The sequence below is a fragment of the Siniperca chuatsi genome, linkage group LG16, assembly GCF_020085105.1.
Source record: "Siniperca chuatsi isolate FFG_IHB_CAS linkage group LG16, ASM2008510v1, whole genome shotgun sequence".
NCBI lineage: Eukaryota > Metazoa > Chordata > Actinopteri > Centrarchiformes > Sinipercidae > Siniperca > Siniperca chuatsi.
In genome coordinates, this window is record NC_058057.1 from 16105990 (window position 1) to 16119579 (window position 13590).

At 42.7% G+C, this 13590-nt stretch overlaps 1 protein-coding gene across 11 annotated transcripts in view; it reads right to left on the reverse strand.

The window, feature by feature from the left end:
- Positions 1 to 13590, reverse strand: part of sash1a (SAM and SH3 domain containing 1a) — a 233329-nt gene that overhangs the window by 21065 nt on the left and 198674 nt on the right. For 10 of the 11 annotated variants that reach the window (XM_044168074.1, XM_044168077.1, XM_044168070.1 and 7 more), the window contains 7 exons: positions 13001 to 13051; positions 12856 to 12905; positions 7178 to 7218; positions 6711 to 6800; positions 6509 to 6621; positions 5010 to 5108; positions 73 to 208 (listed from right to left, as the gene is read on the reverse strand). In XM_044168074.1, the coding sequence (XP_044024009.1) occupies positions 73 to 208; positions 5010 to 5108; positions 6509 to 6621; positions 6711 to 6800; positions 7178 to 7218; positions 12856 to 12905; positions 13001 to 13051 (580 nt within the window). The remainder of the gene's footprint in view (positions 1 to 72; positions 209 to 5009; positions 5109 to 6508; positions 6622 to 6710; positions 6801 to 7177; positions 7219 to 12855; positions 12906 to 13000; positions 13052 to 13590) is intronic. The other variant, XM_044168071.1, reaches the window with a different exon arrangement.

Sequence of the window (13590 nt, forward strand, 5' to 3'; positions counted from 1 at the left end):
GCTGATATAAACAAATGTTGACAGATTTAAATTGAACTGTAAGATAATAAAAGGAACTCCGGTGTTACAAACCTTCAGAGCCATGTTTCTTGCCCTCCTCCACCTTGATGAGTTTTTTCCTGACCCGGCGTGTGGAGTTAACCAGCTTGTGAAGCCGTTTGAACTTCACAGAGTCCTCTGATTGCTCATCGTCTGACTGTTCACGAGACTGGTGGGAGAGAGAAAGAGGGAGGGATGATATAATAAAAGGGACAGACAGTCAAAAACTTTTCAATTAAATAAACCTTTAAAAAACATAAGTAAAAACCCGAGGAACTTCTTCAGCGTAAAATTTCATCAGTGCAAGTGTAACAGAAATGTATAGTTTTGTTTTTTATTCATTTAATATAAAAAAAAGTAGTGAGAACACAAACTTATGCTGTTATAATGTGACAGATAGTAACATCGTTAAGGATGGAGTCAAAGTTAGTGAGGTGAGAAATGGAGGATTGGAGCGATGGTGGCACACCGCATTGTTCATATTCATAGAAAACACAGAAAAAAATGCACTGAAATAATGAACCAGATGAAACCTTAATTTGAAAAAGTGGGCACAAGTGAATGACACAATGAATCAGTGTTACAATACATGGTCTATTTGGCTTTATGTTGTTTTCAGAGGCAGTTTTCTCCAGAGGAAATGAAAGGACACTAGTCGTATGTTATGGGTGTCAGCATCCTAGTATTTTCTCTCCATTGATGGCCACTGCATTTAAACTCTCTGCACAGTGTAGCGGAGTGGAAAAGAGACCGAATAATGAAGTCACTAACAGTTTCATCACTCACTCTCTCACACACACACACACATCCAGACCCTACTCCCAATCGGAGCACACACAAACACACAAAAACTCCTCAAGCTGTTTGTGTATGTCTATGGCCTCCATGTGATGATGGCGATGATGATGATGATGCTGATGGGCCCAGCTTTGGCCTAAAAATTGTCTGGCAGGAGCTACCATCATTATCATGGAGCTCAAACAACTTCATTTGTTTCTGTTTGCCACTGGTTTCCACAGCAACACCAACTCTGTGGTCACACACAGTTATATGGCCGAGGTTGACTGAATCACTTGGAAAGGGACACACATGCATGCACAAATGCTCACATACACAAATTGAGACAGAGCAGGCCTGCAGGGCTCAGCTATCTGACTGATAGAATGCAGTCTTCTCCTCCAGCTCTTCGGCTAACAAGGAAGAAACCACTTTTTCACTGTTGTTGAGTTTAGACCACAGACCTGGCTCAGAGGCTGCTGACATACATTAGGGATGATGTTAACAACTGTGGCTTGGTTGGATCAAACCGATCTGACATTGTCCGCAAATCCTTTTGATTCCTACAGGCGTATGAGTGATACAAAACCTTACGAATCAATGCCAAGTTGGAAAAGGCATCAACTAATTAATCAATGTGGCATCCTGCAGGTCCATTCTATCAAACTTCACCACTTTTAGAGGTACGTGATCAACTTTTAGGTCTTCTGTCATGTCAGCCCAGCAGAGCAGAGCTACGGTATAGCCATTCATTTGGCCTCTGACAAACTGCAGAAATACGCTCTGAAAACCCATAACTCCACTGTGCCTCAGCCCAATTCTCCCTGACAATCCCTCAAATGAACCACACAATTCTGGCTACAGTGGTGACTCCTTCAACTTTCCATTTGCTCTGGGCGATGCTTGAGTGTATTAGCTTCAGAGAACGTAATGTAATGTAATAACAAGTCTGTGTCAGAGAGGACTGATAAAAGAGGCAGTAGAAATACTGTGAGATCAGTGAGACCACCAAAGGTTGGATTGGAGTCCACTACTGTATCTTGGTTCCTCTTAATAACTATTATTGAGAAGTGTAAAGAAACTATAACTATGTGCAGCACTAATTGCCTTAGTTATGTCATAGTTAAGCCACATGATTTGTTCTTCTCCTAGTGTTAAAGATGGAGAAAAAGGATAGAAGATGGTAAAGAGGTGACAAATATATATAAGTCCCAACCCAATCCTGAGGAACACCATCCATGCAAATGACCAGATAAACAGGGGTAAAGATACACACACAGAAAGAAAGCAAAACATAGGAGGCCATGAATCAAGCAGAGCTGAAAGGCCTCCATCAAAAACAAGGTCAAAGCAACAATTCCACGGCCATAATTGCCATTTCACTTCACAAATTACTTTGAGGTTTGTTCCCATAACTTTTGAGATGCAGTTAAAATTAGAAAAATACAAACCAACATCCTCATGGTGCACACCAAAATCTTTCTCTCGTCCTGTACTACAAAAACAGAACAAGACAATCATAAAAGAAACAATCTAATTTAAACAGTTAAGGGCACCATGTGCCTTGAAACTTACCACCTTATTTAAAACAGCAGGGTACAGCTTTCTGTGTTAACATCCAACAGGTTAGCAAGAGTGGGCCCCGCAAATCTATAGTGCGCCGACCACATTCTTAAGCATGTACGATCCAAAATATCTGTGCCCCTGTGCACATGCTGGCAGATACAGATGAAGCCTGTTAGTGAATTCAGCTCTGAGGAATGAGGGACTGTTTAGAAGTGTCTTGCCGCACGTCTACCAGAGAAAAGGCGTGTTGTGCATGGAGAACAATCCCAGCATTTGAGCCCCTCTGACCCTGTCTTGGCCCCCACAACGCTAATGGCCAGCCCTGGAATGTGGCCTCTGATCGCCAGGGGAAGACAGACTGGAGAAAGACAGCATCAGAGAAAGGCACAGAGCAGCCAAATATTGTATATTGCAAACATGTCAGCTACAAGCATTTACTGTATATTCACGTCTGTATTTAGAATACAGGCACAGACACTCAAAACTGTTAGAGGGGAGAGGGGGCAGTGCGTGACACCAATAGAGGCTCCAGCAGAGTAGCAGAATTTCCTGAAGTAGCCAATTTTGGAACTTGGGGCAAGGGGAGATACAGAACTCCCCCCTTCTCAGGGCCTGGGGGTAAGTGCAAAATCTTTATCTTCTCTATTTTTCTCGCCCATGTTTCCTCTCTGCCTCCAGCCCTTGCATTTGTTCACAGGCTCCAGAGCCAAGTTGTGTGTTCCTCTAAACAATACTCCTTCAGTAACTCTTCCATCCTCTCCCCTGTCTGTAAAAACCCCCAATTCGATCAATCTTCTTCCCACAGGAAGTGAGCAGCTGTCAGCAGAGGGGTAACGCAAGGGTTGACAGACTGATAAGATGATCGACAAACTCATGCACAATTCAAACACCCACATCAAACAGCCAGCCAGCAGACAGAACTTGAGGTTATGCATGGCATAACCTATTTTTCATAAAGAAGGAATCAATCATTACGCAGAGGAAGAAATTAATAGGGACCCTTGACGATGTGAGAAAACTATTTTGCATGAGTCCATATTCATGGTTTTCACTGATTCAGTTACAGTAAGAAACAGACATGTAGATCTGATTTTCTTGAGTTTATGAATGCAAACCATAAATTACTGATGTTGAAAGGTCACAGGGGCAGCTATTAATGTGTAAAAGTCAAGCACATCTGTCACTGAAGCATATTCAACCACTTAAAAGAAATTTTGATTATGGAAATGCAACCCTAGACAGGATCTACATCTAAATCTGTCTGAAGGCTGTAGGGTCAACTTTCCATTTACTTTAACAATAAAAACATAAAATGCACATGCATTTAGGTGCATAAAGTGGTAAAGAATAAATGCAAGAGACTGATTTTCGAAAATGTCAGTGCTGTTTAGTCAGGAATTAGTAGCACATTTGCAAACAGCAATAATACACATGTGCAGGGAATTATTTTCAGAGTACTTGGAATTTTTGTGTTTGGATAAACTAATTTGCTGGGGGGAAAAAAGTGGGTCATTGTGTGAGACTGTATGACTGCAAACATTCCTATATGATGCCATACAGTACAAAACTAATGGAAAGTCGCTGTGACCATGAATCGTCATCAATCGGCATCAGAGCTAACCTGTATTTAAAAAAGGAAAAACACATCAACATATGCAAACACACACACACACACACACACAACAGAAATAACTGACTGATTGTCAACAAACACCAAACTGCATCCAACAGAACCTGATTGTCTGAGCTCCAGCTCCCTAACACTTCACTACACAAAGAATCCTCAAAGGTCTCGAGGTTTTGAGGCCTACTCTCCATGGATCACAGCTGACAAAATCACATCCAACAAAAGCTTACGCCGCAAGGGGTTTTGGGTAGATTTTGTGCAACTCTCCACTTGGCTTTCTGCAAGTTACAATTACAACTGATTGATGGAAACAGACCTGACCTAAATTTCCATAAGACAATTTCCTTGTCACTACAACAGCCAATTTTGACTTTGTTGAGGACAAATTTCAAATGAGATGCCTGTGACAGGATTAACCTGATGAATAAAATATGGAAGAGGACTCGCAACACATTGCATATATCTCATTGTGACTGCCAATTCATGAGCGCAACCTCAGAAAACTGAGGTAAGCAACAGGCTGAGATTCCCAGATGTTACACCCATAGTATTAAGATGCACATGACATGGTGGAGAGAATGTATGTGCAAAGGCGGATATATTGTAGTTTGGCCATGAATGAGGAGCAGAGAGAGAAGGGGAGATAAAGGGAGAGGAAGCCAAGATTAAAGTTGAGTGAAGATGGTTTATCCAATGGCATATAAAACTGTCAAAAATTAAAATTATTTCAAACATATTTAAAAGGGAAGTCTATAGGCAGATTGTATCTAAAGTCTATGCATCAGGCTCATGAAACTAGTTGAGTTTTATGGTAATTTACATCTGAATAAACACACACATCCATGCACACATAAGTCGAAACTACAACGGTCGTCCAACCTCACTGCCGGAAAAATCAAACTTGTGAGAGTGGTCGAGGTGAGAGTGTTAAGAGAGGTAGAGTAAAGGGGAGGGGTCAGGGTTTTGGGGGTGGCGGGGTAATGGGGTGGGGTGTACTTACGTTGCAGTTTGAGGACTGGTTTAGATTGGTTGCAGATCCGTCAGTCCACTCTGCAGTGTCAGTACTACTGGACTGTCTGCTGCGCTCATACTCCTTCAGCTACGTGGAGAAGAAGAGTTTAGAGAGGCAGAGGAACAGGGCGGGGCCACCTACTCTCACCGAGCATGCTACATCTCTCCATATACTAACAGACAATTGATAAACGTCAATCGTGTGCATTCACAGGGCATGTATACAGACAGACAGGCACACAGACAGAACAGAAAGACTCAACCAGTGATGTAGTGGTAAATAAAAGATGTGTATTGTAACCTGAGTTTGGTGATCTTTCAGCAAACACCCACTAAATTAAAGTCTGTTATGTTTAAGGCAGAGCATTCATTTATTTTAAATTAATGCTTATACTCCTGTGAATTGCTCTCTTTTATGTGTTGTGACTTTTTGTCATGAAGATTTATGCCTTTCTGAGCAGACATAAATCTTACACCATAAAGAAAAAGGGGGTCTGAAAGGCAGATTTAATTTTATTATGTTTATATTCCACTACATCCCTGGAAACATACTACATACCACTATACTGACAATAATAAAAACCAATACGACGATATTAATCAGTGACACACAGAACACACTAAATAAAGACACACAAGCACAACAAGAAGTCAAATCAACTATCCACAAAGGCTGACCATTGAGTGTCAACCACTAGAGGAAGAAGCTGGGATCAAGCTATTGGCCAAAAGAAAATTAAAGTTCTGGGGAAAGATAATTGAACATAAGAAGATAATTGACATATGCCTTGTGGAGAGTAATCCAGTGCTCAAATGCTGCTGGACAGTCATGCTACCCATGAGCAAGGCTTTACAGAAGGTGATTGACAGGAAGGAAGAAGGGAAGATGAAGAAAGAAGAAGTAGGCAAATACAAAAAGAAAGAACAATCACCAGAAATGTATCAAAAATAAATTTAAGGAAATTTAAAGGAAAGCCAAGTGATTATCCACCATGTCCACCTAGAGAGGAAAAACCACAATGCACCAGAACATCCCCCCAACAGATGGGGCTATTGAGTTACTATGACCATCAATCCCGCAATTATGAACTGAACAACACACCCACACACTCCAAGAGCTCACACCCTAAAATCCCCAGACTCCTGAACCTCTGGAAACACCAATCGTCTGGAGTTTGTTTTTGTTTGTGTGTGTGTGTGTGTGTGTGTGTGTGTGAGTGTGTGTGTGCGCGTGCGTGTACAGGACGATGCAGGGTTAAAATGCAGGGCCTCGTACAGGTTAGTAAGAGTGAGTCGTTTTAGTAAGCCAGTGCTATGGTGGGAATATGGAGCAGAAGGGAGGGAAGGCTGGAAGCTAATCAAAGGGGAGGTCCGGGGTTCTGGGGGTTGAAGGGAGGCTACAGACCGGCAGTCATAAGGGAAGCGATCGAGTGAGGGTGGGGGAGGAAGGTGCAGGAGGTGAGGCAGGAAGTCAGTGGAGCTTCCTACCCGAGCTAGAGCTTCTTCAACGGTGATCATCTTCTCTTTCACCATCATCATTAGTTGGATTCGCTCTTCATCGCTCATGGTGATCTCACTGGCCACGTAGCCTATGTCTTCTCCTGAAGGGTGCAAAGGGAAAAGAGCAAAAGGTCAAATATGGAGCAACATCTATTCACTATAGTAGATCTGAAAATAAAGCCACACAAACCTTTGGATGTCTGTCGCATGACTGGTTTGTGCTGAGACTTGCGGAAGTTCTGCCAAAAGGATTTGTTCTTCTTCTTATTGTCCCATTTACCTAAAGGGAGGGCAGGTTCAGTCACGTAGGGGGAAGCATTCACCTGATACACAACTACACACCAAGATTCCAAATTATATTGTATGGTTTCTGGCCACCGAAAAGCAAGCACAAGATTTAAATAAGTGGATACTCTGCTCAGCAAGGTCAACTAACTTTATTCAGTATAGGCAAATACAATTTTGTACATATTTGCATGGATATAGACCATTTCTCCACTTCTTACAACAATGAAGTACGACCCTTATGCAAAAATGTCTGTCTGGCTATTCCTACCTTTCAATTTCACCTCAGGGATCAAGAAAAGTTAAGCTTAATTTTTATAGGAAACCTATTAAGACAGCAGAAGACAAACATGACAATGCATCTCAAGTTACCTCCAGATCCATCTTCAGAGCTGGATTTGTGCAGGGGCATTCTGGGGGGAAAAGAGAAAAAAAAGAGGGAATCATCATTAGAAAAAAATATCTTCCTACTCTTACACCTTATCATAACGTCTCTAGTCTCAACCACTGTGCTTCAAGACCCTTCAACTGTGTTTATGAATGTTTATTTTTGGCAAGGAAGGCTGCAGTCCTGTCTGTTCACCACTTGGGGTCAGTGGTGGTGCTTAAGTGACAGCAAACCAGGCTCCTGAGGCTTAAGAGGGAGGAGAGGAGAGGAGAGGAGAGGAGAGGAGAGGAGAGGAGAGGAGAGGACCTAGACAGTGACATCCCTCTTGAGATGAAGACGGTGGTACTACAAAGTGTTTAAGAAGCAGCAAAGAAAGGAGAAAGGTTAACAAGAAGAAGAAAAAGAGAGGGCAACCACGTGCAAATGAAGAGGGAAAGTATAGAGTATGGAATTGAGAGGAACGGGGGGGTACCACAGGGCAGACTCAGCCTGTTTGTGTTTCCACTTCCTTCCACAGGATAGACAGTCACGAGGAAGACAGAAGGAAGAGTGGGAGAAGAGAGAGAGAGGGCATAAGAGAGGGAGACATGGAAAATAACTGAGTCCTGACATGTCTGTAAACCTTCCTAAATAAATCAGACCTAACGGGAAGAAAATAACAACTCGAAAGCTCCTTGTGACACATGAACTGCACTCAGCTTCCAATCAAAAAGTCATGTCACCCAATTTTCTAGCAAGCTCAGCGGCATGTTAGGCCGTGGCTGACTCTCCCTTCTGGAGGAGATGAGAAACCACATCAATAGCAATCTATTTGTGTTTTCTTGTGGACTGAGTAAGAAGGTAAAGAGGGAGTGAAGCTTCAGGACAGATTATGTCTGTGGATAACGCCCTACAGGTGTGTTTATGTGTGTGGGAGTGATTGGTTGTGGCCACACACTGTAAGCTTTTTGCTTAAGACCCTCAGAGACCTATTAAGTAAATCTCTCTACTAAAGGCATAACTGTCCCACTCTTTTACCGGCTCTTACTTGCACTTCTTCACACATCCACACACCTTTTATGATTGGAGCCCAGTGCACATGGCCATAGAGCTGCTGAGCCATGCAGAGAGACAGGTGGCTGCCAGAGAAGCAATGTGAAAGTGTGTGATAGGATCAAAACAAGATGAACAGGTCACTTCCCTCTCCAGTGGCTGCATATGTGTGTGTGTGTGTGTGTGTGTGTGTGTGTGTGTGTGTGTGTGTGTGTGTGTGTGTGTGTGTGTGTGTGTTCATATGTTCGTTCAGACATAAGCCCTCTCTTGGTGCAATGGGAAATCTTCACACGGCTTAAAGCCCGGCTGCCATGGCAACATAATGAGATGCTAATTGAATGGAGGCCTGTATGGTTTGCCCCTCTGTTCATCCCCCTCTCAGATAGGCTAGGGCCAAAGCTAATGCTAATAGAACCCACTCAATAGAAGCTTGTCTGTGGTAGCACTGCTCCCCCACCCCATGCTCTATAAATTAACCTCCCGTGCAGCGCGCACATGCATGCACTCACACACATCTGCGTGGTCACACACTTTAAAAGAGCCTGAATATCTTTCAAAGTCTGTGTCAGTCCGGGCTTTGTGTGGCTAGGCAACTTAATTGGTTTAACCTTAAATCTTTGGCATGCCTTTCTATTTAAATTCTGTTCTTTGCATTGAGTAAGGGACATTTAACTGCTTTTTAAAAAAAATTGCATTAGCATAAGAAGCCAACTTTCTATTTTCTGCACAATATTAAGTACAGTATGTTAACTTTGGATGAACTTATGCAGGATAGGTCAAGTTTCTTTTCATGATACCTCTGTATTGTGAAAATGTTAAGTGTTACAAACATGGGCTAATGACATTGAAGCTATGAGTGAATTGCAAGTTGGATCAGTGAAAATTATATGTCTCACAGCGCTTTCCCTGGCTGGGATGTAAAGCATTAATCATTTTTGAAATGATAACCTGTGAGTGCTGTCTATGTTACATGTGTTTGAAACATACGGTAAAACTGCAGAGATGTAACACATGTAAACTCGTAGAAACTTGTGGTAAATGCACAGGCATATGCACACAGACAAACGTAAAAGATAAGCTACAACAGAAAAAAACCTTACAGAGCCAGCGGCGCTTCAACATCAGGAGAAAAAAAAGGATGACTGACTAAGTGATGATTGCGTAGGCAGCTATCATACGATACAGTATGAATCACAGGTCTAGCACAGCTCCTATCCTGTGTGACAGAGCTGCTGTCCAGGAAAGATGATAAACAAGCGCATAGCAAGATTTGGACACACAGCTGTGTGGCAGTTTCTACTGCACTCAGCATAAATCACAGCATTGCACACATGCATGTGTGTATGGTGTATGTGTTTTTGTGTGACTACAGGGCTGGCCACCTGGAGCGAGGTGACCTCCAGTGTTCTAGTAGAGATAATGAAAGGCAGCGACCCTGTGTGACAGTGGCAGCGTTCACAGGAAGAGCAGAGGGATGACCACTTCAGGGGTCATGGAAGAGGTCAGAGGTCACATGGACGGGGAAGACGGAACATCATATGGCAGGAAAATAGAAAATCATACAGATAAAACACACGTTTTTGTGCTTGTGCATGTATTTTCCTGCTTTACACCCACACTGTCTACTGTGCTCTACTCTCAGAAGCAAATAACAGTTCCATGAGGGCTGCAACACTCAGCCACAAGTGGTAAATATGCTGACATGGTACTTTTGTTTTCCAACATGGTACCGTTGTTCTAAACACATTCTTCACATGGCACGGCTTACATTTCCATCTGATTATTAGTTGCATAAGCCGGGCTTCCAGTAGCGCAACTGCCTCCAAATTTACAATCTTACAAACCCTGCTAGAGCTAATAATCAACTATTTGTATCTTGTGTCTGTGCACATGTATGCTTTCCATTTGCCTCTGCTGTTAACCTTACTGATAGGCTTGTTGCCCCCTCTCTGCAACAATACCCACCAATCAATCACCTTTCAGAACAGGAAGTCCCCAGTTTGAACCTTCCAGCCTTTTGAGAGCGCTCTGTCATCACCACTTGCATACCAGCCATTATGGGAGCTGTGCCCACCTCCTGCCAACAAAGTGACAAAGAGACACACAGAGGGGTGGCACAGCCCAAGATGAAGTCTGGGTAATCTCCTCTGGGTGCTATTGTCTTGCAGAAAGGTGATGACGGGGGTATCCGTGTCTGTGCGTGTGAACGTGCATGCGTGCCTCTTGTGAGGCTGTGAGGAAGGTGTCGTGAGGAATGGAGGGGGCTTGTCTATCATTCTGCCAGCACATGATAAATCACTATACCTGAATCCCATTCACAACAGTGGAAAGTGGACAATAGGCAATGTAAGAGAGAACAGAGCTGGGGTGAATGAGAGAAGAGGGGCTGGCAGTGAAGGATAGATTACAAAAAATATAGGTGTCTGAGGCTTTGGATGGGGGACATTTTGTCCTCGAGCATAAAACTTGTGAGTGACTTGTGAGTTGCCGAGTTTTGGAGTTATCGGCCGTAGAGATGTCTGCCTTTTTTTTTTTATGTAATAGGACTAGATGGCACTCAGCTTGTGGTGCTCAAAGAGCCTAAACATTACATTTGAAAAGAAAATAGTTCCTACATGAAACTATGAAATTTTTTGCCCATTTAAGCACCACAAGCCGAGTGCCATATAGTTTCATTATATTCGAGAGAAGGCAGACATCTCTGCAGCTGATACTGCCGAAACTCGGCAACTCACATATGGATAAATATAGCACTACAGGTAAGAGGAAAAATATGTATTTTTGATTTTGGGGTGAACTGTCCCTTTAAGGTGAGACAAAGTATGACTGTTTATGAGAGAAGGGATGTGAGAGAAAGCATGTGAGGCATGGAAGACAGAAAGAAACCAGACTGACAGGAAGAAGAGAGAGAATAGCACAGTTAGAGGCTCTTTCTGGGACTCTCTCGAACAGCAGAGAGACGTCATTCGAAATTTGGCATCTGGTTCCCATCATCCTCAGCATTTGTCTGAGCAACATATACAGCCCTGGGAGAAGAGATCATGTCTGTGATATGTGCTTCCTCTGCCGCACGTGGTCGTCACGTGAACATGACAATTCCACTGGGGGTCACACAGGGGTGATGGTCAGGAAGAAACACAAAAAAATTTGAAAAATGGAGATCAAGGTGAGATCATTTTTGAGTTACACTAAGATTTATTTAACCTTTGGCTCTGGCAAACATGGTGTTGGGGTTTGACTGGGGCTCCCAATTCTGTACTTATCTATCCATCCACTTGTTTCCACTAAATCTATTCTTTAAATGTGATGGGGATTTTTCTGATCACCACCAATGGGCAACCATGTGTGTTACTATAGTGGATTTATTCTGCTTGATAGCATTTAAAGAGCGGTTTTGCCAACCAACTTGGACTGCTTTAAATGTGTATAACAGTGTATAAAAGTGATCTCACGGTGGGCTGTGGTGGAGAAATTTAATACACACAACCTACAGTGGTGTGCAAAAAGGAACACACACACACTTTGTGTTACAGGAACCAGTGAAAAGGAACCCCACCCATGCCTGGTTCCATCCTGCTTTCGTTCATGCTCCTTTGCTGTAATCATTTGACCATCACCCTCTCTGTCTCCCCCACTCTCCCCTGCTGGACACAAAGGCAGGAAGGAAGCATGGACGGTCAGAGAACAGAGAATGGCTGCTGGAGTGAGCAGGTCAGCCGAAGGAAGCAGTCAGTGGTTTTCCTTTAACCGCAGCAGGGATGTTACCAAAGGAGCTTAGGGGACCAACTATGAATACTATGAATGTCAAGGGTTGATTTCCTTTATACCCTTGTTACCCTGTTTCCAGTCTTTGTGCTAAGCTACGCTAACCAGCTATTTGCTCAACTGTAGCTTTATATTTACCGGACAGACAAAAGATCAATCTTCTAAACTAACTCTCGACAAGAAAGTGAGTAAGTGTATTCTGAAAAAGGTCAAAGAATTCCTTGAAAAAGCTTGGGGATAGTGTCATAATGCTTATTTGTATTCAATTACACACAATACAAAAATTACACTGTAATTGACATGGTCATTGTTGCAGTTCTGACAAAACATCTTTTTAATCAAAATTCCTTCTTATGCTGTTGAAATATCAAGTATTTCTATTAATTTAATGTAACAATATACTGAAACAGAATTGTGTGGCTGGCTGTCTGAATAAATCTGTATTTTCATGTATGTTCAAGTACATTTACAACCAAGGTCGCGCCATAGCTGAAACTGTGCCAACCGCTCACTCACACACCACCACATTCATCTATGAAGTATTCCACCCGAGGAGCTGACCTCAACTCCCCATGGGCAAGGTCAAAGACCTTTTGTACAAGCTGTCACATAAGAGACCTATCAATCACATGAACTGCATGTATTTCCATTTGCCTCTCTCCATCTTTACCTGCGGACATGCTGAAAGGCTAAGTGTGACCCATGATTTTGTGTGTCAGCATGTACGGTTTGATGCGATCCAGACGCAGGCTGCGCTGCACATTGTTTTGACATGCAACAGACTCACATTTCAATTTAAGCATATTTCATGGTTCCCATACTGGCTCCAGTCACGTTATAGTGATAAAGTGGGAAAAGAACGTACTTTCTGTCTGTTTCTGGAGTGGACACCTCACTGCTGAAGCCTAATGATTCCTGAGGACAGAGAGAAGGAGACAGGTGTCAGATTGACTTTGAGTAAAACTGATACTGTAAAGCTTGTGTTTTGTGCACATAGTGTCTCTGTCTACCTGGATCTCTGTACGGAGCTGCAGGGATGTGCTGCTTGGGTCCTGTTTCTCCTGAAAAATGGCAAGAGAGAGACAAGAAAGAAAGTCAAATGTCATTGTCAAAGATCAATCACTTAATATTACTTAATATGACCTGTGAGCACAGAATTGAGAAGACTAGAAAGGTAAAACAAGATCTGTATATGGAAAAGAAAGGTCAGTTGACTACAGAAACAGTGGATGGCATGTTTAACAATGTTTCCCTCATGTGGGAAAGACGTTCTTAGGTCAGGTTCATGTAGACACACACAAGCACGTGTATGCACACCAACAACCCACCCATACACAACTCAACAAGTCAAGTCTTGTTTTAAGTACCCAAACCTGCAATACTTGTTTTGATCGTTATTGAATACCATTGGGCGGTGGTGTACCCTAGTGAGGCTTGCTTGGCTTTCCCAGCAGAACAAGACATGACAAAAGCACCTACGTAACTGGCTCCATGAATTCCACAGTGCGACTACAATAACATTAGTGTGCACCTCCCTCAACAAGAAGGCAACACCTGCTGGTTTGCCTCAAATCTTTTAGAATACAGCATACCATATTTT